Source organism: Rhinatrema bivittatum, chromosome 18 (assembly GCF_901001135.1).
Source record: "Rhinatrema bivittatum chromosome 18, aRhiBiv1.1, whole genome shotgun sequence".
Taxonomy (NCBI): Eukaryota; Metazoa; Chordata; class Amphibia; order Gymnophiona; family Rhinatrematidae; genus Rhinatrema; species Rhinatrema bivittatum.
Genome location: NC_042632.1, coordinates 50,512,344 through 50,537,816, shown reverse-complemented (window position 1 = coordinate 50,537,816; position 25,473 = coordinate 50,512,344). Strand labels below are relative to the sequence as shown.

The following is a 25,473-nucleotide window of genomic DNA, read 5'->3' as shown; positions in this document are numbered from 1 at the left end:
TTTGAGATACTTGAATGTCTCTATCACATCTCCCCTACCTCACTTTTCCTTTAGAGTGTACATATTTAGATCTTTAAGTTTCTCTCCATATGCTTTAGAACGAAGACCACTGACCATTTTAGTACTCACCCTCTGGAGGACCTATACAGGGGCAATATCGCTTCCAAAAAGTGGAAAATAAATAATAATGTGCCAATAGTCTTGGGGGAAAGTTAGCACGTAAATTGGGGAATTTTAAAAAGGGTGCGCACATAAGTTTTATCAGTTCTTTCTCAGTTTGCCCAGTGTAATAGCCTTTGCTCCCCCAGTTAGTTCTGACCCTTAAAACCCTGCAGATCTGCCTAGTTTTCTTTACATTTTTACTTGCATGGCATCCGTAGCAGAAGTAAAGCTACGCAGTAGGGGCATTGGGTCACACCGGGTTATGTAAGATTTTATGCACACATCTCTGGTTCCTGCTCCGAAACGCCCATGTCCTACCTCTTTTTGAAAACTGGAGACTGCACACTGCAGGAGATACAGGTGTATCCGGTCAGCTTTTAAAATCCACTCGGTGCATGTGAAGCCTGACTTGTTTGTGCATCCCCTAATTAATGCATGCACCAGGCTTTTAGCATTCCTCTCTTAGTAGATTACTCCCGGACTGGCCATTTTCTTCAAATAAAGCTAATGAGTCCGACTGCGTTTGCATAGATTCTTCAACCTTGCTAACTTGAACTGCGCCCTAGCAAATGGAAAGGTTGATCTCTTTTTTTTTTTTTTTTTTTTTGAGGGTCTGTTATTCTATGGAGCATTTCCACCTTGTTAAATGTTTTTCAACCAAATGTATCTTTACTTGAAATATTTTTTTGTCTTTCTTTGAATTGACATTACCTGCTTAGTAAAATGATACAATTAAAAGCTTCAGGTAGATAAGCTGCCAGGCTTTTCATTTGAAGAGCGGGTATTACATGTGCATCCTTTTGTATTGTCCAGCAAGGCTAAGTGTGGCTTGTAATTAAGTGCTAATACTTCGGGATACTTGCTGGTTATGTTGAATTTTAACATTTTAGTTTATTTGTTGTAGGTTAAAGAAAGGCCTGATGTTGGAGTTTACATCAAGGATCTCTCAGCATATGTTGTAAATAATGCTGATGATATGGACAGGATCATGACACTCGGCCATAAAAATCGTAAGGACAATTATCAATGGGATGTCAAAACTTTGCATGCATTGTTCAGTTTTAAGTACTTGAGCCAAATGTACTCAGCTTTTTTTCCCAATGCAATGGGAAAAAACCTTTGCTACATATGTTGCATCTTCACTAAGATATATTTTTAAGTATCTCTTAGGTTTTCAAACTGCCATTGTGTTTGTTTAAATAAAGCATTCTTTATAAACTTTTTTAAAGCAATAAATTGTCAGTTCCTAATGGGAACAATTTGATGGTTGTTTTAATTTTTTTTTTTTAGGTTCTGTTGGTGCCACTAACATGAATGAACACAGCTCTCGCTCCCATGCTATCTTCACAATTACCATTGAGTGCAGTGAGAAAGGAGTGGATGGAAATATGCACGTTCGTATGGGCAAGCTGCACCTTGTGGATCTTGCAGTAAGTAGGATTTTTTTTTTTTTTTGTGGAAAGACAGGTTATAAATATCTTAATATCTCATCTTTTCAGAGTTTTCCTCTGGAAGCAGAATGTCCTGGGTGATGGCTGCTTATGTTCCTGTTATATTATCTGGGCCAAAACTGACCTGACTTAATGATTATTTTAAAACCTGGTGCCCTCCTCACATAAGAAATATATATAATGCATTTGTTTGAGTTTTGCATTTTATCTTAGTAGCCTTTTAGTTGACATGGACTATCAGCTGTGATTCCATGGATTGACAAAGGATCTCTATCAGGTTTTAACTGCAAAATGTTAAAATGTTGCACACATTGAATACTCAAACACTAGTACTTTTGTTAACAGAATCCAAGCTTATCCTTTGGAGATTCCTATGCGCCTGCTAAGTGGAACCGGTTTGGTGCAACATGGAGAAAATAGCTATGCGTTTTCATCGTTAAGGTCGTCCTGCCCTCATTATTTATTTATTTTTTTTCCTAGGGTTCTGAAAGGCAGGCAAAGACCGGGGCCACTGGGCAGCGGCTCAAGGAAGCAACGAAAATTAACCTTTCGCTTTCTACGCTTGGGAATGTTATTTCTGCCTTGGTGGACGGGAAGAGCACACACGTGCCGTATCGTAATTCTAAACTGACACGTCTACTTCAGGACTCGCTGGGAGGAAATTCAAAGACCATGATGGTAAGAATTAAAAACTTTGTTTTACGTTGTTGTCAGGATCCCTCTATATAATCACTGTTCATCTCTAGACTCACTAGCAGAGGACAGAAAAAATAAACCCCAAAGCATGTAAATTGCAACAAATACTATATAATCATAATGTAAGTCCCCAACAGGGGGAGGGAGTGCAAGGGAAGAAAAATGTTATTCCACATTTAAACAATATTGAAGCTATAATTTAGGGGGGCAAAACTGAAATGTAGAGCAAGGACAAGGGTAAGAATTTTAACCAAGCTAAAGGACCCTTCTCAACTCGTTGGCTTTGCACTTGCATGCACAAAAAAATACATTTTCCAATTTTTGTGCTTTTTCATTTCCAAAAATACAGTGAAACCCTTGTATGGTGGATGGATTTTCTTTCACACATTTTGGTAGTGAAATATTTCTAGTGAATTTATCAAATATGTGCTACTTGGCATAATAAGCATCCCCTACTGATGAAGTCTGCTTTAATAGTGTGTAATGTCTTTGTGTTTTATGTTTGTTTTTTATATATGTTGGTTGGAACTCGCCTGGAATCTAAAATGGAGTGATTAATAAGCTCTTATTAAACTAAATTGAATCTCGCTCCTATCTCGCCATCTTATGATATCTTGGTAAATTGTGTTCCTACATTTATTTAGGCACTAAAACTTACAAAAAGACTTGAGCATATCCATAAAAAATTACCTGTGCTACTCTGTGATAGGTGTTCATTCTTTAAGGCAGAGACCTTCATTTCCTGGAACAGAAAAATATCACTGTTCCAGGCTTCTCTCTTTCCCATAGCTTTGCTTATTTTATCAAATGAATCTCATAATTTCATCAGGAAACACTTTAAGATATCGGCGCAATTTCCTTTTTGATGTAATCCAAACAGAAATGTCAATCCTCCCAGGGTACTCTCTATACAAATAAACCCTGAATCATCTGGCGAGAAACTGGAAGTTTGTGCTGATAGATATTTTGAGCTCAAAAGTTGTTTTATATCTGGATGCCACAACTTTTAAACAACAATAATAAAAAAGAAATTAAATAGCTAACGTTTTGCGTCTTCATTCTTAATTAGCTGTGACCAGCTTCTTTTCTCTCTTACCTTATGAAGTGTGCAAACATTGGCCCCGCAGACTACAACTACGATGAAACTATCAGCACATTAAGATATGCAAACCGGGCCAAGAACATTAAGAACAAGGCCCGAATCAATGAAGATCCTAAGGACGCCTTACTGCGGCAATTTCAAAAAGAAATTGAAGAGCTCAAGAAAAAACTTGAAGAAGGTGGGCAACTGCTTTCTGGCACCTTTTAACTACAGTAGCGCTTACAATATCTTCTTCTCTCTTTTTTTTGTCTTAAAGAAAGAATTTGAGTCTTTTTGTCTGAATGTGTTTTGAGGCAGAACATCCATGCAGCAGCACTGGGGAAGTAAAGGCAAACCTAGGAGGAATGTGTGTTGTTTTTTTTTCCCCATGAACGCTCCAGTTCTTTGACAAAAAGCCTTTCTTGTCATAGGAGAATCGATTTCGGGTTCTGATTTCAGTGGATCTGATGAAGATGAGGATGAAGACGGAGAAATTGGGGAGGATGGAGAAAAGAAAAAGCGACGTCGAGGTAAGTTTGGGGCAGGCGTGCGCAGAAGCTTCCGCACGCCCTGGGCGACGCTTGCGTGAGTACAAGCGATTCGTGCATTTCCTTAGGCCAGTGAGAGCGCCAGCTCCTGCAGGCGCACCTTTCTAAACAAGGGGTCATCGTGGAGGGAATGCTGGACCAGATGTTCTCTGGCCCAGCTCCCACTTAGGTAGTAGGAGTTTGGATTCTGCAGCCAGATTAGTGGGGGCTCCAGATCTGCAATTGAATAAAGCAGTGGTCAACTAAATGACATATGAAATCCCAGTTTCCAATTCTCTTTAGCACAGTGGAAAATACTTAACTTTTGAAATGCGAAATAAACACCCGTGCAAAATAATTGCTACTTAAAATACGCAATTTATTTTATTTTATTTATTTTATTTAAAGGTATTTATATACCGCTTTTTAAAATAAAATTTTATCAAAACGGTTTACAATAGTTTAAAATAAAATGAAAAAATAAAATGCAAGTTAAATAAAATAAAAATACATAAATTTAGTTAAATAGCTAGGTAATTACTAGCTTAAAATAAAATTGTTAATTAAAAATGAAACAATAATAATAATAATAGAAGCGTGCCATGGTAAACAGAATAGGAGAAGCAAAAAGGCGAAAGGGGGGGAGGGAAGAAGTGGTGAGTTATCAGATAAATATATCCCAGAAAATGAAGGGAGTGAAAAAAAAAAAAAGATTGAGTGAAAAATTGAGGTAATATGTGTCAAGTGAGCAGAATTGGAGTAATATGAGTCAGATGGATGAGGTTGAAGAGGTGGGCACTTCAGATTTGTTGACAGTATACTTAGAGGAGTTATTAAATGCATGTTGAAAAAAGTAAGTTTTCAGAGCTTTTTTGAATTGATGAGGGTTTGATATTAGACGGAGAGGGTTGGGTAAAGAGTTCCAAATAGAAGGTCCTGCAACTGAAAATGCTCTTTTTCTGGTTATGTCTAATCTGGCCTGTCGTGGGGATGGAATGTCTAGGAGATTTTGAGTAAGTGATCTTAGATGTCGGGTGGGTTTGTAGATACGAAGTAAGGTGCATAGCCAGGTGGAGGAAGAATTGTAGATTAAGCTGTGAATGATTGAGAGTATTTTGTACTTTATCCTGTATTTTATGGGGAGCCAGTGAAAAGATTGTAAAATAGGGGTTATATGATTGCGAATAGGGGTACCAGATAATAAGCGAGCTGCACTATTTTGGACTAGTTGTAATGGGTGAATTGATGAATCGGGTAAACCTAGGTAGAGTGCATTACAATAGTCTAAACCAGAGAAGATAAGAGATTGAAGGACAGTTCTGAAATCACGATAGAAAAGAAGAGGGCGAAGTCGTTTCAAAAGTTGTAATTTGTAAAATGATTTCTTTGTTAGGGAGGAGATTTGTTGTTTCATGGATAGATCTGTATTTATAGTTACACCTAGATTTATGGCATGACAAGTTATTGGGATAGTTGTGCCGTTGAAAGTAAAGTGAGATGGAGGGCCTATGGAAGTATCTGAAATAGATGTTAAGTGTACTAGTTCGGTTTTTGATGGGTTGAGTTTCAGACGGTTATGGGATAGCCAAGAGTTAATAGTAGATAGATAGAGTGAGACTAATGATAAAGTATCGAACCAGGAAGTTTTGTAGGGGACAAGAAATTGAATATCGTCTGCATAGATTTTAAATTGTAAGTTGAGTGAGGATAGGATATGACAGAGCGGAAGAAGATATATGTTGAATAGTATGGGGGATAATGATGATCCTTGGGGAACGCCAGATGGAATTGTGTAATGAGTAGAAGATTGGTGATTGATATTGACTTGCTGAGGGCGGTCTGTAAGAAAAGATGAAAACCAATTTAGTACTGTGCCAGTAATGCCTATTGCTTGTAAACCTGAAATGAGGATTTGGTGATCAACCGTATCAAACGCTGCTGAAATATCTAAGAATACTATGATATAGTCTGTATATGAATCAAATGCCCGGAATAATGTATCGAAGGTGGATAGGAGAAGTGTTTCTGTAGAATGTCCCTTTCTAAAGCCATGCTGATTGATGTGAAGAATATTATTTTCGGATAAAAAATCGGATAGTTGGCGTAGTACTGCCGATTCTATTAGTTTAGTGTCTAGTACTGTGAATTATTTTTGTTTTTTCTTCTAATATCTTTAAGACCAGAAAAATTCAGTTGTAAACGGTGTTCTCCTAAGAAAAGAGAACACTTTGTGGGTGAGAAAAGGTGATCCATCCGGAGCTGAATCATCTTCTAGCTAGGTGGCGTTTCTTGTGTAAACATCAGTAGGGCCACCTTACAAACAGGCCAATACAGTAAAGAGAGCAGGCGAGTGCCCGCTCTCCCGTGACCACTCTCGTGGGCGCGCGATTCAGGGGGGGACAAACATGCAAATTAGGGCCCGCAGTAAAACGAGGCTCTAGGGACTCTAGCGCGTCCCTAGCGCCTCTTTTTTTGACGGAAGCGGCGACTGTCAGCGAGTTTGACAGCGGATGCTTAATTTTGCCGACGTCTTTTCTCAAGCCCGCTGACAGCCACGGATTCGGAAACCGGATGCCAGCAAAATTGAACGTCTGGTTTTCAAGCCGCAGGCAGATTAAAAATTTTTTTTTTTTTAAATTATTTTAAACTTTTAGGACCCCCGACTTAATATCGCTTTTCTGTACACTTTCCCGGTGCCGGCAGAAATTAAAATGTGTGGCTTGGCCGCACATTTTACTTAGTGAATTGCGCGGGAATACCTAATAGGGCCATCAACATGCATTTGCATGTTGCGGGCGCTATTAGTTTCGGAGGGGTTGGACTCGCGTTTTTGACGCGCTATTACCCCTTACTGAATAAGGGGTAGAGCTAGCGCGTCCAAACGCAGGATAACAGTGCGCTCCGATGGATTCTTTTCTTACTCGGAGTGGCACACGGTTCAGAGACGTTTGGTGTTCCCATACTTTGTATTGTGCTGGGTTCCAGCTGTTGATGTTTCATGTTCATATTCCAAATCTTTTGTGTGTTGTCTTTACCAAATTGGCCGTAAGGAAATGGGGAGTATTGGCATAACTTCTTTGGTTAAAATCCACTCGAGTTTGGTCTCTTTAAATGTTGACATGTTTTCAGCAAGTTGAACCTAATTAAATTATAATTAGAGCATAAATACTTAGGCATTCGGTACTCCTTGTAGAGCCTGAACTGTGAGCTGGAAACCGTCCCCTGGGAAGGCAGTTCTCAAGCTGCCCGCAGACGTGCAAAGGCGGCAGGAACTTTTCACCCTGGGCCTTGCACCATCTTCAAAGGGAAAAGGCTGCCTTTGGAAATGACCTAAAGAAAAAGCTCCCACACACCTTTTGCATCTGCATTTTAGTGCAGTCACTTTTCTTGAAAAGTCAAACGTGGGATAAGTGCAGGCCTTGCCTCTCCTCCCTGCGGGTAAACTTGTGCGTCTAGTGGCACCGCGAGCAGAAGTTTACCTGCACATAGGGTGGACGGTTGTCAAAGACCCCACGTCTGCTGGTGAATAGCCCACGGAAATGGCTTTTGAGAATAGCCCTCTCAGTAACCGAATTTGCCGCCTTCTGAAACCTCCGTCCCGCATCTGCTGTAATGCTAGGGGGGCCTGAGTCTGGGTGGCTGTTTACAGGGAAATGGCTTTCATGAATCCGGCCCTAAGGGACTGCGGGGTTCAGGCAGGCTGGAGCCCCTTAAATGGAAGGAACATGTGTTCTTCCTAGGACAGTTCAACGCTTTCATAGCCCGCAGGAGATTAGTTAGTCACCTCTGCAGTCGGTGTTCACCAATCACATGGGCCCAGTTTATACCTAGTTAATTAAGAGATGGTATTTAGACATAGAAGCTTGTATGTTAAAATTCAAATAATCAGTACATTTATTTTCTATAACTTTTCTCAAATAATAGTTCAAAGCCATGGGCAGCTGAATGCTTCTTTGGTTGGGGAGGGGTCCAAGCTCCACCCGCCCTTTGCTAGTTTTTCTCTCCCTTCCCCCACCCCCTCCGTTGCCTGCCCTCCCCCCCACCCTCTCCCTCTGTCCCCACTAGCACCGCTCTTTTCCCTTTCCACGCTGATCAGTGGCAGGAGGAGGTGGTGCCCCGAGCTTCCTGTGCCCACCTGGCTGAGCTGCTGCTTTGATCTCTGCAGCTGCGATTCAAAGTAGCAGCAGGAGGAGGAGAACGTGGCCAACCTGTTGCTGCTCCCTTCTGCTGCCACCAAACAGCTGCTACTTGCTTGACCCGGCCACGGATCTCCTGCGCTGATGCTGTAGGAAGGACCAGGTTTTGGTGGGGCCGTGGCCCCTGTGGCCCCCAGGGTTCCGACACCTATGGGAAAAAACCTGCTTATGGATATGAATCATTGAACTTACTATAAACACTTTCATTTCTTTCTCCAAAATTTACAATTAACCAGACCGTACCTAGCTCCAACAATTTGTTTTATTTATTTATCTGATTTTTATATTCCACTTTTTGGCATTTCGAAGCAGATTACATTTGGGTGCTGTAGCTATTTCCTGCCAGAAAATAGGAAGCGACTATGTCCACCAAGCTGTAAGGGAGTTGTGAGCTGATAATGGCCGCTCTATAGGAATGAGCTTGTGTAATGCTTAATGCAGACGGCAGCTTTGTCGCTCTTTCCCTTGGAACTGATCTTTGCCTCTCTTGTGTGTTCTTCATGTTGCTGATTTCTTCTCTTTTTTGGGGGCTTTCCCTGGGGCGTTTTCATGTCTTTGTTTTCCAGGCAGTAGCAGCAGCAGTAGTTCAGACTCCACTGTCATAGAGAAACCTCTGGATAAGTCCTTTACTAGTGAGTGGGAGCCTCTTAAACTGTGTAACAAAGCTTTGGCTGTGCACTTCATTCACTGCTCCCTGTACCTGACAAAAGGGATTTGGGATCTGGTCTGTGCAAGGCATGCTGTTTCTCCTTGCTTGTCCCATTTTAAATTCATTTCTCTGCATCTGTACAGTTAGTTATGTGATGGACATAATTCTCTCTCCTGTTCTGCCTCTCTGGAAAGGTCCTTGAGCTATGGAGTACTAAATGCTTCACAATATACTAGTGTGATACGAGAGAGAATGAGCTGCGGAGCATAACATTAATTTGATTTGTGCCTCGGCTCTTTCCATTCTGGAAAAATTGTATCAAGACATAATAAATCAAAGAACTAGTAATAATAGGCTTACAGTTAAAGGCTGCTTCTTACAGCATTAGACTAGAAGAAGCAAAGTGATGTTAATTCCAATTAAACCATTCCCAGTGATAAGATCTCCGAGGTTGTGATGTGTTGATGTTGAAGGGACTTATTCTAAAATTGTTCACATGCATTACCTTGAATCAGGCTACGTAGAGCAACCAAGCTAAAGTTACTAACCAATTGCTTTACTATGTGCTGCTTTTTTACTTGCCAAATGATTGATTGGCACTAGTCTTGTTTTCACTTTATTTTATCTCTTTTGCATGCTTGTGTCCTTCACGTTGTACTCATTCTCTCTTCCTTTTGTCTCTCTTTGTGCCACCGCTGTCCATGATCACCGCTTGAATATCCCAGACTGGCCATTTCCTCCTTGGAAAACAACAGAATGAATACAAATTAGCATTACCTACTACTGGGTGGGATAAGTTCTTGATAAAATGTGGAATGCCCTGTTCATTGGGAATAAAAAGACTAGGAGTCTGTTCGATTGATCAGATATTGTAAGGAATTGCTCTTACTGTAGGGGCCTGAGGTCCTGGTCAGCGCCTTTTTTTAAGGATGTTTCTGGGGGCAGGCTTTGCTTGTTATGTAACCTGAACACAGTGGTGTAAGGCAAAATCACAGTATTCGTTTGGTGATGCTTTGCAAAACAAACTGCTTAGAGTTTAGTTATTAACTTAATAAATAGCCTTTCCAAGAAATAATCAGTGCTGTCACTATATCATTGTAAAGAATCTGTTTGACCCCAGTGTACTTTGTGAGAGGAATAGAACCAAAACTACTGCAGAGCCAAGCGGCCATCTTAAGTTTAGGCCAGAAATGATAGAGCTCTTCAAATCGGTTGTTATCTTTTTAACGGCTTTCATTATCGTTTTGGAAATATATTTTACAAATCTTTTCCCTGGGTCAGTGGCTGTGGATCCAGTCCCTTTTGTTAAAGGATTCGTCCATGGAAGGAGAGAATCTCACTGCAGCAGAGGTCGATGCTGAAAGGGTTTCTCTGGGTAACGTTTTGAGTTACCCGGATGAAACCTGGGATGTGAACGTCCCCCCTCTTCCCCTCCCTCTGCTAAAAGGCCATATTTTATCTAGGAAACTCATTACCTGCACAAAATTGTAGCTGGATACAAAGAGGCGTTCTAGGGGTGCCAGGTGAGCACCGATATTTACTGGTAAAATCCCTGTCCTAAAGTTATCTGGATAACTTTATCTGGGTATGCTCTGCTGGATAGCCAGATAACTTTCCCGCCCATCGGCTTGCTGAATGCTTGACTGAGCGCTCCCAAATGTTTTGAAAGATTTATTTGTATACTGTTTTTAGTCAAAAGGAACTTAAGAACTATGACAGATACTATTTGCGTATCTGAATTGTGCTGGTAAGATACTGTCATAGCAATTTTGTAAGCGATCTGATTTTGCTTTTCTGCTGCTTTGCTCTGTAAATGCTTTCACTGATTTCTTCTTTGCTTATTAAAAACAAAGAATACTGATAAATCTTTTTTCCCTCCTCTTATTCACATGCTGCTTCTCTGCGATTTGCTTGCTTCCTCCTCTCAATGCAAGATCAAGCAGGTTGGTGGGATTGCTTTGCACTCTATTGTATTGCTTTACTGTGTCATGTGTTGCACTGGATACCCTTCTGCATCAAGAGAGACACCGAATTCTGTAGAAGATTTAACATTCCAAAACTTTTGACAGACTGGCTTACCTATCAAAATTGGGAAGCTGCCATATAATAGAATGTGTTTAAAAGTTTGTTCCAGAGAATTTATCTAATAATAGTGCTGAACACTACCCTCTACATCCAGAGTTTGCATTTAGAGACCTAATATGTAGTCTGGATTTCTTATTAAGCCCAGAAGCAGAATTGGATGGCATAAGAACATAAGATATGCCATACTGGGTCAGACCAAGGGTCCACCAAGCCCAGTATCCTGTTTCCAACAGTGGCCAATCCAAGTCACAAGTACCTGGCAAGTATCCAAACATTAAATAGATCTCAAACTACTATTGCTTATTAATTAATAGCAGTTTATGGATGTTTCCTCTAGGAACTTATCCAAACTTTTTTTTAAACCCAGTTACACTAACTGCTGTAACCACATCTTCTGGCAATGAATTCCAGAGCTTAACTATGAGCTGAGTGAAAGAATTTTCTTCAGTTTGTTTTAAATGTGCTACTTGCTAACTTCATGGAGTGCCCCTTAGTCCTATTATCTGAAAGAGTAAATTAACCAATTTACATTAACCTGTTCAAGTCCTTTCATAGTTTTGTAGACCTCTATCATATCACCTCTCAGTCGTCTCTTCTCCAGACTGAACAGCCCTAACTTCCTTAGCCTTACCTCACAGGTCAGCCATTCCTGCCACTTATCATTTGGATTGCCCTTCTCTGCATGCTGGTGTAGTTATGCATGTGTGTGGTACCGCTATGCTAAATTAGCATTGAGCGTCGTGCTCTGATACAACTCCACAGTCTGAGAAGGTGCCTCTGCTTCACAGTCTTCCCTTCCCATTGCAGCAGCAGGAATGGAGCCATGGGACAGGCAGACTATACTGAGATGATCCAAGCAATAAATAATGAATTTTGTGGGACCTTTAGCTCCAGTAGCGACAATATATGCAGATACACACCAGTGGGGAAAAGTACTTGTTCTTCTCCAGGAGGCTTTGATGTTTGGTCTTGTAGAAGTGAATCCATGTTACGCTGCTTAGGGTTATTGCAGGTTGCAAAATATTGCAAATTTAGGCTGCAGCACCCAGTCGTCTGTTAAACAGTGCAGTTATGCATCCTGTCGGCAGAAGCAGAGTTTTGCAGCCTGCACCATGTGGTAGAAATTGTAGCACAGGGTCTGAGCTGCTAAGGTGGGTTCCCTTCCCGGGCCATGTCCAACCTTCTAGAAGAGGAGGAGTGGCGAGGGTAGGGAGCCACAGTGGCAATTGTCTCCAGGAGTGGTAAAAAATCAAAGCCATCATTATGTCCCACAACCTGTGCAGTAGGGACCTCCTAACTTATTACAGTCTATCTAGGAAGCATGACATGTGCTACAGGACAAACTTCCTGGATGACATGTTTTGTGAGGACCTAGTCTCATCCAGTTTAATGATTTAATTTGTTGACGCTGTTCTATAATTTTTGCCACCGATGGTCTTTTCCTGGTCCTCTTTGTTTGTATAGAGGAGAGGCTATCAGTCAGTGCTGCGGGTTTGCCTATGTGCATCCCCCTTGTAAGTTTGAAACAGCTGGACCTAGCTGGACCAAACCTTTTGTGGTGATAGGTCTTTGAGCGACCATTGGGGCATTTTCCCCTTTGCAAAGTTGGTGAGTATTTTGGGGAACTGCACTAGCAGGACAAAGTTGATAATCTCCCCATAAATACATAGGGGGTTTGAACCGATTTTACACTTTCTGCTGGTTTGGGCATGCTGGGATCGGGTTTTTATTTCACTTCAGTTTAATCTCCTGCGAATGCACTGACTCTGGAAATGACCGGTCTCTGAATAGGCAAAAAGAAAGTTTCCCCAGACAAGATGGCAGAGATGCAAGCAAAGATCGATGAAGAACGCAAAGCCCTTGAAGCAAAGCTGGACATGGAAGAAGAGGAACGAAACAAGGCCAGAGCAGAGCTGGAGAGGCGAGAGAAGGATTTGCTGAAGGCGCAGTGAGTGTTCCCTCCCATTTCTCGTGGCGTGCGCAGATGATGGGGAGCAGTTTGAACCCCTGCTGGCACGCGGCGAGGTTTCTTTGAGGAGGGGAGGCTGGGAGGGACGGGAGGTGGGGAAGCAGGGTGGAGCCCTCTTACCACCATCTCCAGGGTTTGTCTTTCCTCACATTAGGCAAGAGCACCAGTCCCTGATAGAAAAGCTGTCTGCCCTGGAGAAGAAGGTGATCGTGGGGGGCGTGGACTTGCTGGCAAAAGCAGAGGAGCAGGAGAAACTGCTGGAGGAGTCCAATAACGAGCTGGAAGAGCGCCGGAAACGGGCAGAGCAGCTTCGCAGAGAGCTAGAGGAGAAAGAGGTCAGTGCACTGGGAACGTCTCCCTTTCTTACAATTGGACTTGTGCGTGAATAAGGGGGATAGCTCCGATGAAGACCCTCCAACCTGGGGGCCATCTCACTAACATCTCGGGAGCCTCGTGCAGGAAACTCTTTTCATCTTTCTAGGAGAAGTTTGCCGGGCAGGGTGTTTGATTGAAGAAACAGAAATGAATCCCAGTGGTGTATTTCTTTTTCCCTCAAATAAGTTGTGGGGCGGGCAGACAACTTTTTAGACTGGAGATGAGCTGTGGCAGGAATCCTATGTAATTTCTTTTTGATGAGGGGTAGAGGTGAAGAACTGGATGCAGGTCCCTTCGCATGACCCATGACAAATAGTCCATTTGTACTTGCCACTGAAGCAGGAAGCCTGCGTTCATTCCTTTTGGGTTTATTTGTTTGGCCCAGCAGTTTCCTCCCACTGCAGCTGTGGTAGCCTGAGCTAGGAAGTCATCTCCCTCTTTTTTTTTTTTTTTTTCCATCACCCTCCATAGGAGGCCACTGCACCCTTTGGAACGTCCCCTGGAGTGTAGCTGGGGTGCAATAGTTGGGATTTCACCTGTGAGCCCTGCCATTTACTGCTGGCTCAGCAAATAAAATCTCACTGCCAGGTCTTATATCAGTGGTGTAAGAAGATAAGTGGGTAAGTCGTCCCGAGTGTCGTCAGATGGTTAAACACTGAGGGAAATAACTTGGGGAGCTGGTGGAATGTGTGTTGTGCATTCTTGAAGAGCAGATTAGAGGAGAGAAGGAGCTTGCACGCCGTGGACCCTCGGGGGGTGACCTGGAAGAGCCCTTGGCATTCTGTTTGCTGCCCTCCCTCCCCTGCTGCTTTGTTTCCTCCACTTGCCATAACTATTGTATAAATACCTCCTTTTCTACCAACTCTCTCAGTATCCGTGTTTTCTTGTGCACTTTCTATGCCTTTCGCCCCAGCCCGTGGCTCATTTCTGCAGTATGTACTGTTTTTGTAAACAGCAAGAACGACTGGATATTGAAGAGAAATACACAAGTCTGCAGGAGGAGGCCCAGGGCAAGACCAAGAAGCTGAAGAAAGTTTGGACAATGTTGATGGCTGCAAAGTCGGAGGTCAGAGAAACACTGGTTTCTGATTTCTCTCGTTTCCCTTCAGAAAAGTCAATGTAGCTACAATGAATAGAAAACAGCTTCGTTCTCTTCTGCTTAGTAAAAAGTGTGTTGTTGGTTTTTTTTCCTGGCTGTTGTAAAAGATGCTACCCTTGAAGGGCTTAGGGCCGTAAACGCGAATCCGGTTACAGGCAGAGTGGGAAAGATCGGGGGGGGGGGGGGCAGAAGCATGGAGCCCTTGCACATTCTGGCGCCCGCAGGCACGTGGCGGTGGCGCTGCTGCTGCTTCTCACGGTGCATTTGGACAATCTTTGTGTTGCTCCAGGGGCAGATGCCAAGCAAACTTGATATCCGTTTTTTGTTTTTTTTTTTTTTAAAGCATGTACATTTGCACCCAGTAAAACACAGGTTGTGCAGCAAGCTGGGCTCTGAACAAAGGAAGGGGAAGACATTGTTTTGTTTTGGAGGGGAAAGTTAAACATGAACATGCAGTTAGTAAATTACTTGAGCTCAGAGGACAACCACAGAATTGTGTTCTTGGCTGTTTCTCTATAAAATGGCTTTGGCTAAGCCACTTGCCGAGAGTCACTTTAAAAGTGGATCTGTGAAGTCTTCCAGTAACTGGGAGGGGGACCACTGCAGCCCTGTCCTGTCCAGCATTTTCACCCAGTCCTGCTAACTTGTGACCCGATCTCCTTTAGCTTGAGAAGTCATTCAAGGTCAGCAGTTTCTTGTAATCCCACCTTTTAAAAATGATGCCGAGGCTGAAAACATATCTCCTATCCTCGTAAAATGAGCCCTATTGCGTTTGTCTGTTAGATGGCAGATCTGCAGCAGGAGCACCAGAGGGAGATTGAAGGCTTGCTGGAAAATATCAGGCAACTAAGTCGGGAGCTTCGTCTTCAGATGCTTATAATTGACAATTTCATCCCTCCGGATTACCAGGTTAAGTGCATCTGACATGGGGATTGAATGATTTAGGAATTCTTCTGGAGTGAGCTCTCCTGCAGCTTTTCCATGATAGACATTAACTGAGAAGCTACCTTGCTGTTGTGCACATATATCCACGTGCCACAGACACCCACAGTTTGCCACTATGTTCTTTTTAGCCTTATGGGTCCTTTTTGATACAGTCCATTTGATTTTTATTGATTAGATTGCCAGTCTTTCAGAGTTGGCTTAATAGGCAGTTTAATGTGGCATAAAGCTGAATCAAAAGGAAGTCTTGTTAGATTGGTCGTTTTGGGTTTTTATCTAGTTTTGTTCACCCTCGTACTGCATTGATTCTGTTGCAAAATGTAATGAGATGTTTTTCAGTTAATCCATGCTACTAAGAGCAATTGAAATAAAAGTATATTGTTTTCAGTAGAATTTATTTACTGAGTTGTTGAACGTTCAAAGGAGCTCCACAAGTAAAACGTGGTTTTTCAGCAGAAATGAGCTTTTTAGAACTTGCCCACCTGATATAAAAATAGGCATTTAGAGCCTGTATGCATGCACTTTTAACTTGCAGTGCAGCGCAGCGCATGCCTCTTGTGGGCAAGGTTTAGAATTCTATCCACGCTTTTGCATTGTCAGAAGGCTCTGTGTGCAGTTTTCCCCTTAACCACTCTGCGCACACACTAGCAGGTGGAAATCCGTGTGGGCAGTTTTGGTGGGATGATTTTCAAAGGAAAAGTAAGCGTGCAAGTTTGCTGGGGAAATTGATGCAACTTGTGCATGTGTTGGACGTAAACTTTATGCAAGCCTGTTATAAGATAAGAAACATGCATAGCAAGGTCTGTTCAGTAAGGATTTCACCAGTTTGTAGAGCAGGAGAAGTCCAATGCGGAGCATTGCACAAAGAGAAACTCATTTAAGTTTTTAATTTGCTTTAAGGAAATGATTGAAAATTATGTTCACTGGAATGAAGACATCGGCGAATGGCAGTTGGTAAGCTTTAATAAATAAGTTGAGTAATGCAATACCTGTGCAGTTTTATTGTCATTCTTATAAGTCATGACATGATTAATTATGTGCATATTTTTATTTTTAAGAAATGCGTTGCATATACAGGAAACAACATGAGAAAACAGACTCCAGTGCCTGATAAAAAAGAAAAAGATGTAAGCCATTTTTATTTTGGATTTTAATTTGTGTATCTCTTTTGGTCCCTTTCTCCCACTCCTGTGGTACCCGCTTCACAGAGGGACCTGGCTGAGTGGGACATTTAAGAACATAAGAACATAAGAAATTGCCATACTGGGTCAGACCAAGGGTCCATCAAGCCCAGCATCCTGTTTCCAACAGAGGCCAAAACCAGGCCACAAGAACCTGGCAATTACCCAAACACTAAGAAGAACCCATGCTACTGATGCAATTAATAGCAGGGGCTATTCCCTAAGTATAATTGATTAATAGCCATTAATGGATTTCTCCCCCAAGAACTTACCAAACCTTTTTTGAACCCAGCTTTAGAATCATCCACGTGTTTGCTGGCATGAATCTTAGCCAGTGTCGTCCTTTGGGACTTTGGTTTCTTGTTTTGCTTTTGCCTTATCTCATATGGTATCGGCCCAGTGCCGTGGCTTCTTGATGAAACATCAGACCTGATCCAGTGCTGCTTTTAGGTTTGTGCAAGCTGTATCTGGGTTTCTCCTCCACCAGAATATGCATGAGCTGACTCTATTACACTTCATCTGTGACTAGCCTGAGAAAACATGCAGTACAGGAATCCAACTCTGCAACTTGGCTCTGCTTAATGATAGCCATCAGGTCAACATTTGTTGAATTCCTTGTTATGCTGGACTTTCAACTATACAAGTATTATGTGTTTGTGTAAGGACTTCCTTGCTAACGGAAGCTTTAGATGAAATATACGCAGCTTTTCTAGATGTAATTCCCTTCTTTTTATTTATTTATTTATTTAAAAGCATTTCTATACCGTCTTTCACAATGAATATTGACCAAAACGGTTCACAAAACATCAAATAATTATAGAGTATATTAATTAAATTAATAAAACTATTTTTAAAGTAAAAATAAAAGAAATAAAAATAAACAGTAGCAGTTAGAGAAAAATACAATTCATGATTTAATCCCTATTCTCATAGGGCACCTTATATATCTCCTATGCTTAAGTTTAAAAAAAAAACAAGAGATAGTCAAGAAAAACAAATAAAATAATAGAGTTCAAATGAAGTATCATTAATAGTTTGTTGTATGACAATGATTATTATTTTATTTTATTAATTGTTTGTTCTGTTGTTCAGTGTCTGCAAATGCCTCTTTAAACAGATGCGTTTTAGTGATTTTTAAAATTCTTTATGATTAGAGATTTGTCTCATAACATTCGGAAGGGAGTTCCAAAGTATGAGACCGGCTATGGAAAAGGCTCTTTCTCTTGTGATGTTTAATCTTGTGAGTTGAACTGTGGGGACTTCAAGCAAGTTTTTTCTGGGAGATCTCAGATTCCTAGATGACTTATAAAGCCTGAGGGCTGTACATAACCAGATGGCGTCCTGGGTATTTATAAGTGAATGTATTAGGGATAATATTTTAAATTTCACTCTGTACTTGAATGGGAGCCTATGTAATTTATATAATATAGGTGTAATATGATCTCTCATTGGGGAACCAGTTAGTAACCAGGCTGTAGTGTTCTGAATCATCTGTAAAGGTTTTATTTTAGAGTCAAGTAGGCCCAAATAAAGGCCATTGCAATAGTTCAGTCCCGAGAAGATGAGGGCTTCAAGCACTGTTTGACAATCAGATTTAAATAAGAATGGCTTTAATCTTTTTAAAGTGTGCAATTTAAAAAATGAATTTTTTACTGTATTCAAAATATGCTGTTAGTGATAGATTGGTATCCAATTGCATTCCTAGGTTACGAGTTACTCTTGATAACTATCAATTTGTTGTCTATTGTGATTGATGGTGGCGGACAATTTACTGGATTTTCAATCACACTTAATAAGATCTCAGTTTTTTTGGTGTTCACTTTAAGACTGCTGTGTGTCAGCCATTGTTCAATTGTCTTGATATAGATTTTACTCAATGAAATAGTATTGGCCCAAGATGATTTATACGGGACAAAGATCTGTATGTCATCCGCGTAAATCTTAAATTGAATATCTAGGTAACAAATAGGAGGATCCTTGTGGGACACCGGTAGATTGAACATAAATTTGAGAGGAGCTGTCTTTAAGATTAATTTGGTAACGATTTGTGAGGTAGCTTTTGAACCAATCTAAAACTATATTTTGAAAACCAATAGCTTGAAGTCTGGATATTAGTATTTCCCTGTAGGTACCAGGATCAGTCCAGACTGCTGGGTTATGCCTCCCGTCCAGCAGATGGAGTCAGAGAAAAGCTGAAAAGCACCCCCTAGATATACTGGTGTGCCACCTGCGATCCCTCAGTATAGCTCTGACTCCAGCAGATTGAGAGGCGTAACATGCCGTCCTGATCTTTTCTAAATTTGAGTTTGGTTATTCAGGTTTGACCTTTGACTAGATCAGTTTCTTTTGTTTAAGGTGGTTAGATCAGCGGATAGGTTTGGTTTCTGTCCTTTCTTTTCATATGCGCTGGGCGAAGTTCTGATTCCTGGCAGGGCAGTGCCCTAAGGCCTATTTCCCGGAGATAGTGATCCCTTGGGACCAGGGGGAGTAGTCACCGGTGGGCCGGTCACTCTCCCCCCCCCCCCCTGTATGTATATTCCAGGGGTGTTTGAAGGGGGCTCAACTATCACAGGAAAGAAGCGGGGATCAGATTTCACTTTTATAAAAAAATAAAACAGCATACAGTAAGTCCTGTTGGTGGTATCAGGTAAGAAACTAATTTTCCTTTTATGATCAAGCATATCAAACGCCGCTGAGCTATCCAATAATATTAGCAGAAAATCTGTGTTTGAGTCCAAGCCCCTGATATATGTATTGAATGAAGAGAGAAGTGGTGTTTCGGTTGAGTAGCTGGTTTGGATGTAATATATCATGTTCTAGGAGATATTCATTTAACTGGTGATAGAATAAAAGATTCTATTGTTTTGGAAAGAGAAGTTAGCATAGCAGTTGGTCTTAGATTAGAGAGATCCTGAAATGATATTGACTTTTTCTTTTGGATTGGAGTGATAGAGGATTTTTTTAAATTGTGTTGGACAAATCCCAGTTTCTAGTGATTGATTTATTATTGAACAAATAGCAACAGAACGGTTTTTCCCCAAACTTTTAAAGAGAATACTAGAACAGGGGTTCAGCGGAGAATTGGATATTTTTTGTTTATTAATTATTTTTTGGACAATTACCTCTGAAATTTTATTGAACGAAGACCAATGATAAACTGGAGTTTGATCATTATAGTTAGGATAAGGTAAATTTTTGAATTCTTGTGTTATGGTCGTTATTTTAGATTGAAAGTATAATTCCCTTCTATTCTGTTTGCTTAGCCTTTTGAAGTGGATCTTTCTCACGTTTATCTGGCTTACACAGAAGAGTCTCTCAGACAGTCTTTAATGAAGCTGGAGAGGCCAAGAACATCCAAAGGGAAATCCAGGCCCAAGACCGGTAGAAGGTGAGTCTTGTTGTGGCTTGCTGAGGCTGGGAGCAATGGATTGGAAACACTGGAGCCTGCTTTTTGTAGCTGTGCTGTGTTCTCTACCAGTGTAAAATATTGTCAGGCACTTATTTAGGCATTTTATATACCGTCGTCCCAAAAGACGAGCACAACGGTTTACAATGTCTGCATTCATATCATGCTCAACACCTTCTAGTTCAACACCACAGCGTTTACATATTCATAATCATAAATATTCTAGGATATCACTCTAGCTACTGAATAATCTATTTTATATTCATACATTTTCTTGCTTGACCTAACAGTAACTGCAAGTTCCAGTTCTGCTAATACTACACTTGACATAGCTAACTGAATAGGATCAGAGCCTGAGCAGTTAACCATTATTCCGTTTTCATGTCCACTTCAGAAAGGAAGCAGTTTAGTGGATGTGTGATAGGGATGCAGCTAACATTATCTACGCCAAATTTTCAGTCTGCAGCTTCTTCATGCTGTTCCTTACCCGCATTCGCCCTCCCTCCCTCGCTTGCATGATTATGCCAGCTAATTGAGCTCCTGAGGACTCATCCTGTATTTGTCGCTCATGAGCCAATTGGATAATTGTCCACCTGAGCTGATCTCCTTGATGTCGCTTATAGGTTTCTCCCGCTGCCACCAAGTCATTTGATACCTGTGTGTTTTTTATTTTATCTGTTTTTGTTCCCTTTCTGACCTTCAAAGTCCTTTGCTCTAGCAATAACGTGGATTCATTTTCCTTTCCTCTCTTGACAGGAAGCGTTCTGCGAAGCCCGAGGCTGTGATTGACTCCTTGCTTCAATAAATGCTGCAGTTGGTTTACAGAAACAGTAGCATGACACTGTAAACTAGGGCAAATGATATACCTTTGTTTAGAAAGTGGGAGGTTTGCATAAGATGTTTACTGTAGTCACTGGAAAGGTAGGAACTCCATGGAAAAATCCTGCGGTTGCTTTCATGACTTATTGTTTAAATTGGCCTTCTGTACTGACCTGTTTTCACCTTGTGTCTAGTTTTCCTTTTACGATATTTTCTTATTGCTTATGGTCTGCCTTTTGTGAATGACCACGTCAAAGCAGACTACATTCAGGTTCTGTCGGTGATTTTGTTCTGGCCCAGCAGTGACTTTGAGCTGTGTTACTCGGCTGAGATTCTGATGTGTTGAGCTGACCAGCAGAGAACAGTGCAGTTTAAGACTGAATATCCCAATTCTTACTCTCTGAAAAAGGACTGAAGTAACTAAAATAAACTTCACCCGCTATTACCTCAGGTACAGACAGGGACGGTAACTTTCAAACTGGTGCGCGGGCATACATACGTGCGCCCAGGGACGCACCCATTTTATAACTTGCATGAACATGTGTGTGTTATAAAATAGCCTGGCCGTGCTCACGTGTGTGTGCAATTTTAAGTGTATGTGTACACCTGGCTGCATAAATCGGTTTCTACCGCGCAAGTCAGGGTATTTTATAACCGGCACGCATCCATGCCATGACCAGTTTGTCATCAGTTCACCCTGTCTAGAGTTAGGTCCTCTAAACCCCGTTAGATAAATAACCCGCACTCTCCCCAGTTGCGCCACACCCTTAAACCATCGTAAATGGCTTTTTTTTTTCTCTTAAGTTACACCTCCTCCATAGCAGAAGTAAATTTACGTGGTACTTGACCTGGGCGTGCGCCCAGGCGTGTAAGTATTTATGTATACATCTCTTGGCCGTGCCCCAGAACACCCACGCCCCTCCCAAATCTTGTCCTTTCTTGAAAGCAAGTGAGATGTGCACGCTGCGGGAGATGCACACGCCTCTGGGCACGTGTAAGCCCGACTGTGCGTGCATCCTCCAATTTATCCGCGTGCTGGGCTTTTAAAATCTACCTCTTAGATTGTAAGTCCTTTGGGTGTAGGGACATACCTACAGGATCTGAATGTAATCCTCTTTGAAAATGCCAAAAGGCAGAATATAAATCAAATACGTGCAGAGAAAAAGGGGTATAAGATTAATATGAGCAAATGCATGACACGAGCCAGGATTCCACGAACCTGGTGACTTTAAGTATGCTTAGAAATATTCATGTATATATCTAATATATATATGTTATATTAACATGCTAAAAGCTAAGATGTAGCTCTAAACACACACTGGTTGTGGATTTGCCCTAATGTTCTGTGGCACTGTGAGTTGTGCAGTATCCCAGGCTGAAATGATACAAGTTCCAAAAAAAAAGGACATTTGCTTAATAAGAGATGGAAAACTGAAAATAAGAAATCTGAAAGGACTTTTTATAAGTCCCGCTTTATAATAATGTCTGTGTTGCACTGTTTCATAGGGCTGCAGATTCATTGCTCTAACACATTTGAACACTACAAAAATCTGTTTATATCTTTCCTGATCTGCAGCTCTCTTCCATTTCATAAATTCCATTTCTTAACATTTTTGTTTAACGAGCAATATCAAACCTTATAAAAACATTTTTTTTAACTGAATATTGCTTTTAGACACATTCTAACAAGTTTTCTACCCTAGAATATTTATATGCTTGAAGGCTGGTGAGGATCTTTTTTCACCTCTGATGGATAAAGGTTTTAACTGTTCATTTATTTTAGAGACTGTGGTCCCTTCCCCTTCCTCCTGTTCTCTTGCACAGGTACTAAGGCCACACAGAGGCTAATATTCAAAAGACCTAGTGGCCTAGCTGCAGGGCACCTTCATCTGGCAAAATGTTTCCTATCTGCGGTCCCTAGAGAGTGGGCGAGGCTGGGGGAGAGACCACGTTAGGCAGTCAGTGCTGATTTCCAGCACTAGGTATCTGATTTAGGAATCTAAAGAAAAGTGGGAGAACAGCAGACCTATTTTTAGGTGGGTAAAGTTAGGGGCCCTTTTAGTAAGCATTTCCCGAGGACACATCCTTTAGTAAATAGGCCCCTTAGGTTGCAAAATGTAGGCACTCCTCCTTTTTGGAAGAAGAACCATAAGATTACCTGGAATAACACTCTTAGAGCCCTGGCTGCAAGAGGGCTTCCCTTGGGTTTATGTGCCAATAATATTTTGAAAATGGGCTACGTAGGGTACTGAAGCAAGTAAAGATTTGGCTGATCTTCTTGCATTTTATTTGTTCTGCTATAACCTGAAATCTCAAAAGAGCTTCCTCTTTTGCCTTCCAGCCTAACCTATCCTCTGTGAATGGGATAGCCAGGTCTGGGTCAGCTTCTGATCTGATGAGGGGATGGAAATCCCCTCTCTGACACAGGACAGCAATCCAGGGTTTACGTGGCTGCTGAGGTTCCCTGTTGCCAGATGAGTGTGGGGGGCTAAGGAAAAAAATGGTTTGAAGCCAATGAAACTGAACAGTTGGGACTTGCAAAGGAATTGAAGTGGCTATTATGAACCAGCTGTTGAATCCGAAATGTTCTACCCATGTATCTCTGGGTTCTGTCTTCTATTAAAGGACACGTGATGCCATTTTCTGTTTCCAGTGGTGCTCACCACTGAACCATTCAGAAGATTTTGGTTGAATAGTATGCTGCTATAAAACACTGACAAAACACAGCTTTTATATATATTTTAAAACTGTTATATTCTGGTTTTTTTTTATGTGTTATCTATAAATTGAGTACCAGTGCTGGAACACACTGGGCACAAATGTTCTTACATATTGATAAGTTACTTACTAGTGTTCTAATATTTAATTTTTTTATGTTAAACCATTTCAGTTGAATCTTGGGTGTTCTTAAAAAGACAAAACTGTGATTGCTGAGGTAAAAAGATCTGATTTTTTTGCAGTATCACACACAGAAGGATCAGACTGATGCACCCCAGATTTAAAAAGTCTCTCTCGAGTGTTATTTAAATGTCAGCTCATTCCTTTCCAAACCGTGTGCGTGCCGAGTAAAGATGCACAGCAGAGCTGCGTGCATATGTATATTTGTTTTTTTAGTATTGTGACCGTTTTAGCTGCATAGATCTGATACTGTACTAAAATGTCATCCTGATACCACAAATGAGGAATTACTGTAATTCTGGTCATGGGGGCTGGGGTGCAGTCTGTTCTCATGTGATTGTTGTAGACAGCAGTTGGAGAAAGCTAGGACCTGTCTGTAGAAGCCCTGCACCTTGATTCAGCCCGGTCGGTCGTGTTCGGGGGTCCATTCCTCCAAGAAATGCCAGATTGCTAAAGCCTTTAGTGTGCAGCTGCCTTTTACCCATTCTCAGCCTGGAGCAGAAGTCCTGGTGGACTCAAACTTATAACAGTTTCTGCCTCCTGTTCCCCTAGAAATGGGAGAAAGGACTTCTTGTGCAGCCTTTAAGTTAGTTACTGTTGTCTGCATATTTAAAATTGTATATAATTGGGTTTTCCAACACTACGTGTACCCCTCTGCTTGTAAAATTAAAGAAAATAGGCATTTATTGGCTAAACTCTGGAAAAACGCCACTTCCCTAGTACTCTTATCAACTTCCCTTGCCTGCATTGGATCCTCTGCTCTTTTCGTGCCTGTTTCACATATGCATTTGATTTAATTGGAAAAGGTCCCCAACCATAGTATCTGCACTGCGATAACACCGATAAAGACCCCCTAATTAGCTGGAAAATAAATACTAAATTTTCAGGTTATAATCGCCTAAGCATCAAAGCCCTCTATGTGAAGAAATACCAGATGCACAATTAGCTTTGTATTTATTGTTTTTTCCTAACTCGGTTAAAGTAACCAACAGTTGTTTCTCATTATCTGCTGTACTGTATGTATACATTGTATCCCGCATGGTGATGTATGTAACGGTCTTATTGAATGTACACATGCAGCATGTTCATGCCAAGAAGTAAAGTCTTTACTTGAATCTCGGTGTCTTCATATCTGAGAGTTGGTGCTTGTGCGTGCCAGGGTTGGCCCTTTTGACCTTTTTTGCCTGAGGTTGGATCAAAAAGCAAATAGGGATGGCAAGTGACTAAGTGCCAGAAATCTAGGATTTGCATCAAGAGAGGGCCGACTTCTCGGGAGTTGTGCCTCTCAGAGGCACCAGCAGACTTGGCAGTGAACTTGTGCCACCACAGCTTCTGATGATTGAGTTTCCAGTTAATCTCACAGGCACTGGTCCTATAATGCGAGAGTTGGGCATATAAGGTAAGGGAGCAATTCTCAAGGCCATTTCCACAGGTTAAAATGGTGCTTTGCATTATGGAAATACCGTTTTAGAGACGTGCCTGCCCGGTGTGCAGGCAAAAGTACACACACAGCTGCACTGTGCCTGTTTTGTACCTGCTGGCCTGGGAAGGGCTTCAAATTATGCACAGACTTCCAAAATGTGCAGGTACTTCTTGCCAGAAAAAGTATCTGCACAAATTAGCAGGTGCAGATGCGTGCAAGGGCTTTTTGTGGGACAATTCTCGAAGAGAAAGTACGTGTGCATCCATCCACTTTAAAGTTAGCATGAAGTCCCTCCCTAACAGGGCTACAGATTTGCATCTGCCCCTCCCCCCTGCGGGAGAGGGGATGTCAAGTTTAGGTGAGAGGAGGAGAATGATGCGTGTAGATGTAAATTTCACATGTACACGTGCTACCACCTATGAAGAAAGCAGGTGCAAATGGTCATGGATACTTTGCATCTGTGGCAAGGTTTCCAAAGTGAAAGCATGTGCACAGTCCACAGGTTAAAAGTGGC

General features: G+C 41.5%; 1 protein-coding gene across 2 annotated transcripts in view; it reads left to right on the top strand.

The window, feature by feature from the left end:
* Positions 1-24,645, top strand: part of KIF3A (kinesin family member 3A) — a 33,632-nt gene extending 8,987 nt beyond the window's left edge. The window contains exons 5-18 of one of the 2 annotated variants that reach the window (XM_029583649.1): positions 1,067-1,172; positions 1,453-1,592; positions 2,094-2,291; positions 3,415-3,589; positions 3,822-3,920; positions 10,697-10,705; positions 12,639-12,795; positions 12,971-13,151; positions 14,147-14,257; positions 15,074-15,199; positions 16,133-16,186; positions 16,291-16,359; positions 19,677-19,801; positions 20,576-24,645. In XM_029583649.1, the coding sequence (XP_029439509.1) occupies positions 1,067-1,172; positions 1,453-1,592; positions 2,094-2,291; positions 3,415-3,589; positions 3,822-3,920; positions 10,697-10,705; positions 12,639-12,795; positions 12,971-13,151; positions 14,147-14,257; positions 15,074-15,199; positions 16,133-16,186; positions 16,291-16,359; positions 19,677-19,801; positions 20,576-20,624 (1,599 nt within the window). In that variant the 3' untranslated portion in view covers positions 20,625-24,645. The remainder of the gene's footprint in view (positions 1-1,066; positions 1,173-1,452; positions 1,593-2,093; positions 2,292-3,414; positions 3,590-3,821; positions 3,921-10,696; positions 10,706-12,638; positions 12,796-12,970; positions 13,152-14,146; positions 14,258-15,073; positions 15,200-16,132; positions 16,187-16,290; positions 16,360-19,676; positions 19,802-20,575) is intronic. The other variant, XM_029583650.1, reaches the window with a different exon arrangement.
* The last annotated feature ends 828 nt before the right edge of the window (positions 24,646-25,473 follow it).